This window comes from Castanea sativa, chromosome 11, assembly GCF_040712315.1.
Source record: "Castanea sativa cultivar Marrone di Chiusa Pesio chromosome 11, ASM4071231v1".
NCBI classification, from domain to species: Eukaryota; Viridiplantae; Streptophyta; class Magnoliopsida; order Fagales; family Fagaceae; genus Castanea; species Castanea sativa.
The window spans coordinates 16,485,865-16,490,739 of NC_134023.1; the positions used below are offsets into that span (position 1 = coordinate 16,485,865).

Genomic DNA, 4,875 nt, shown 5'->3' on the forward strand with positions numbered 1-4,875 from the left:
TCTAATTATCAAGCAGAAAATGAATTCGTTGGAATGACATTTATAACCGCACGCAAAAATGAGTTCAATTTTTGGTTTAAGAAACCAAGAATTTCATGCAACTTTTACAATCTGGGGCACAACGAGCATTGAATCCTGACGTTACTCATTATCAAAGCTTTTTCTTTTTTGCTAAGGCAATTAAAAGAAAGCATTCATGTTCTTGGGAACTTCACTGATTTATTGTAACCTGCAGAAAAGGTTTTATATGAGAAAAATGAATGAATCCCTCGTATTGGCTTTTACAGAGGCACCTCTCTTTTTTAAGGCCTTAGGTGGTAGTAGTAGAAGTACTAGTACACTATATCATTATGGTATTTAACGCCGTAAACAATTAGAGCACATTAATTAAGCTTTGGCTACTACTTATTCGGTTTTTTTTTTTGGTTTCCATGCAAATTAGCTAGTTTTTTTTATTTTTTATTGAGGAAATAATTAATGTGGACCATCCAAATTCATGCAATATCAATTTTTCTACGCTTAGGGTGTATTTATAGCAAATCTATATATGGGCTTAATTAATTTCATGAATAAGTTGTAACCAATATTTTTCTTTTTCTAAATATAAAAAAGTCGTGTAAACCAGTCATTGAGTAAAAACGACAAAGTCATTAGGTGAGAGAGATTAACGTAAATTTTTCAGCACATGTGAACCATATATTATAAACTCTAATTTTTTTTTTAATATATAAATAGCATATAAAATAAAGCATTGGAGATATCTACAAGTTCCATATATAGATTTTGCCACGTGTAAGGATTAAGGAACAGTCCAAAAAATCACAACCAACGTTTCCCATGCGAGTCGCATGAGTTAACCTGTCCTCACTGCTACCTTTATAAATAAAATTTTATAAAAAAGAAACTGCCAAAGGACCAAATCCCGACCCTCCCACCCACAACGGCCACTAGCCCTTTTTCCTCAGACAGCCTCAAAAAGTGTGGGTCCCACTCTCAGTCCACGCTGTCACCTCCCTCGTGGCCCCCTCACCCCATACTTTTTTTTTAATTTATTTATAAAACATATTACAATAAAATAATGTTAGTAGTGTTTCGTCAAAACTTTTTTTTTACTCCCTGTTTACGATACATCTTGAAAATCCTATCAGCGGATAGCACGTGAATAGACTAATGAATTTACCATTTGAGTACCTTGTAGGGTCGACAAAACTTACCTTAGTTGTTCCTTATCTTAGTGCCAACAAAATAGTATTAATATAGTATTTCGTCAAACTTTTTTACTACCTATGTACGATACAGCCTAAAAATCTTATAAACTGATAGCGCGTTAAACTGAACATGAACGGGCTAATAAATCTACCACCCAAGTATCTCGTGGAATCCACAAAGCTTACCTTAGTTGTGCCCTAACTTATTGTTAGCATCTTTTTTTTTTTTTTTTTTTTTGGGTATTTATTTACTATCGAGTATTCACACAAATTATGGGCCCCATTAAAAACAATCTGGACCCCACAAGTGTACCCAAATTTGGGTCCATGCTCATCACGTTGTTCTGTACAGGAATCAGGGGCGACTGAGCAGAAAAAGATAAAAGAGAATTGAGTAAAGGGTGGGTGCGTCGGAGTGTAGCATGTCCACATGGCACTACCTGGCAGGCTCGGTTCGCAAATGATACGTGGCAGATGCCCAGTTTGTCAGTTATTTAATCCCACGCCTCAATCTTTAGTCTAGTCTGTACCTCTATTCTTTGTAAATTTTTTTTTCTTTAAAAAAAAAATATATTAATTTACGATAAACTCGAGCCTATATTCCGGAAATACCCCTATTAAATCGCTGGAATTATGGGACTGACCGGATCTTTGTTGGTTACGAAATTGGAGCCAAGTAGGAGGAAGGGCTTTTTTGGTAACCGAATCCTAAAATAGACAAAACCAAAACCAACACACAAATCTCTCTATCACTCTTCTCTCTCTCTCTCTCTCTTCTTTTACTTTTACTTTGTTATTATTCCATCTAAAAAAGTGGGTTTTTTATTATATTTTTTTATTATTAAAATTTAATTGTAAACCAAACCAAACCCTAAATAAACCCCACCATACAGGCTTGCCACCTCTATTGCATGCCCTTTGTTCATTAGCTCGTCCTTGTCGTTCCCTCTTAGATCAATACTATATCTTCCCCCCTTCTAAAAAGCCTAAAGATAAGAAAACCCATTCAACAACAAAAACCCAACACACAACTAAACGCATACAAATAGCTAGAGATAGAGCCAGACTCATAGAATACACAAACACACAAACAAAAACAAAACTCTCCCATATATCATCAATCTTCATGGCTGTCGAGGCTCGGCATCTCAATCTCTTCCCTTCTCAACTCATAGGAAACAGGTACACATACTTCTCTCTCTCTCTCTCTCTCTCTCTCTCTCTCTTGGGTGTTTGTTTTGGCAAAACTAATGGGAAAGCGATGAACTTTGCAGGGAAATGATGAACCCCATTGAAGCAAACACAAACATGTACAACAACAACCAGATGGGATACACATACACAGTTCCATTATCAGGAACAACAACAGAGACTATGTTGCCAGCTGCATACAATTCTTTGATGAACGATTCGATTCCTCAAAAGGCTGCGATAAAATCAGAGAGCGGTCTCACCTATAACATCCCTATTCCCATATCCAGAAAGCGCTCAAGAGACTCCATGATCAACCCCAGCTTGAGCTTCCTCTCTCACCAAACCACTCCTCAGCCACAAAAGAATTGCGGGTCCTTCTCTTTTCTCGGTGAAGACATTTCCTTTCAGATCCAACAACACCAATTCGATATCGACCGTCTCATTTCTCAACATGTACGTATTCACGAACACATATACACATGTTTTATTCAATATCCAATACAAAGTCTTTACCTTTCGATTAAAGGGTCACTGAAAGTTTTGGTTTTTGGGTGTGTTTTTTCAGATGGAGAAGGTGAGGATGGAGATAGAAGAAAAGAGAAAAAGGCAAGCTCGGAGGATTGTTGAAGCAATAGAAGTGGGGATGATGAAGAGGCTAAAGGCTAAAGAGGACGAGATAGAGAAAATTGGTAAACTGAACTGGGCTTTAGAAGAGAGAGTGAAATCGTTGTGCATAGAGAATCAAATTTGGCGTGACTTAGCCCAAACCAACGAGGCCACAGCCAATGCTTTGAGATCAAACTTAGAACAAGTCTTGGCAGCGCAGGTTAAGGAAGAACGCACCCACGGCGCAGCATTAGATGAAGCAGCACTGCTCATGGACGATGCACAGTCGTGCTGTGGGAGCAGTGGCGAAGAAGAAGATCATCATCATAGAGATGTTGTGGTTGAAGGAGGGAGGCGCACGTTAGCATGTGGGGTGGCGCAGGATAAGGTGGAGGATGATGGCAATGGTAATGGTAATTATAATGACAATTACAAGAATAGAAGTGAATGTGGGAACAATAGGTGGTGCAGGAACTGTGGCAAACAAGAGTCGTGTGTGCTGCTTTTGCCTTGTAGACACCTCTGTCTATGTACTGTTTGCGGGTCTACACTTCACATTTGCCCCATCTGTAAATCCACCAAGAACGCCAGTCTCCATGTTAACATGTCCTGAAAGTTTTACATATACCCAATTCACCATAATTCCCAATTTTTCTTTTTCTTAATTTGTCTACTTCTTCTTTTTTTCTTTTTTTCTTTTTCATTTTGTATGTATTTCTCTCCCTCTTTCTCTTTTGAGGTACATTAAATTTGGAAATCTTCTAGCATTGTTGTTGAAATTAAAAGACCTCCAAAATCAAGAAAACCAAGTTGTAAAAAAGGAATTTGATTTGAGCCCATTTTTTAGGCTAAATTTTGTTTGATCCCTTATCTTTTTTGCTGAAAAAAAAATTTTACATACCAATTCACCACAAATCCCAATTTTTCTTTTTCTTAATTTGTCTCTCTTTTTTCTTTTTTTCTTTTTTTTCATTTTGTATGTATCTCTCTCTTTTGAGGTACATTAAATTTGGAAATCTTCTAGCATTGTAGTTCTCCAAAATCAAACAAACCAAGTTGTAAAGATTTGAGGCCATTTTTTAGGCTAATTTTGTTTGATCCCTTATCTAGTTTTGTTGATTGACATTACTAGGTTTGTTTTACTTTAACTTTTAGCTTTAAAACGTTTGAAAGGTGGATAATGCAAGCGTATCACAACAAAACTCTTTGCTCAAGGTAGTTCGGGAGTTAAGGCCAAAAAAAAAAAAAAAGGGTTAGGGTCAAGACTCAAGACTCGAAAGAAGCGAAGAGGATGGGAAAGAAAGGATCATATTCATGGATGATATTGATATAATGTGGGTCCCAAAATGTGGGACCCAAGACCAATCTACCTGACAGCTAGTACATTGTAATGTGTAGTATAATAACAATAACAATAATATATTTTAGACCAACAACTACTGCTACTACTATTACTAGTCCTAGTCCTAGTACAAGTACTAAGGGGGTGGGGGTTGGGTCGGAACGTGTACTCCACGCTCCATTAAGTGAAAGCGTGGGGTCAACGAGATGGGGAAATCTGAAAAGGACAGGTGTGAGGCAAAAGCTGACACGTAGGACGCGCGCAAATGTCGCTGTTGTTGCTCTCTGAGCAATAGTTGTACTATTTGGCATTGGTATTCGTTTTGGAATTTGGTGTAAGAGCTATATGGCCCCAAGTGGGCAACGCAATGCTCACTTCTGATCTCTCTCAGCTTTGTTTTTTTTTTAGACCAAAAAAAAAAAAAAAAACAAAGAAGAAACCGACACCAAAATGGGTGGTTGGAATAGTCCTCCCAACAACAAAACAAAAATTAAATCGTTAAATTATTGGTTGCTACTTGCTATT

The 4,875-nt window shown here is 37.4% G+C and overlaps 1 protein-coding gene across 1 annotated transcript; it reads left to right on the forward strand.

Moving 5' to 3' along the window:
* Window positions 1-2,120: 2,120 nt before the first annotated feature.
* On the forward strand, window positions 2,121-3,861 carry LOC142617911 (putative BOI-related E3 ubiquitin-protein ligase 3). The gene is made up of 3 exons (XM_075790883.1): window positions 2,121-2,390; window positions 2,483-2,855; window positions 2,968-3,861. Exons 1-3 carry the CDS (start codon window positions 2,335-2,337, stop codon window positions 3,619-3,621), a joined length of 1,083 nt encoding a protein of 360 aa, XP_075646998.1. The 5' UTR covers window positions 2,121-2,334; the 3' UTR covers window positions 3,622-3,861.
* The last annotated feature ends 1,014 nt before the right edge of the window (window positions 3,862-4,875 follow it).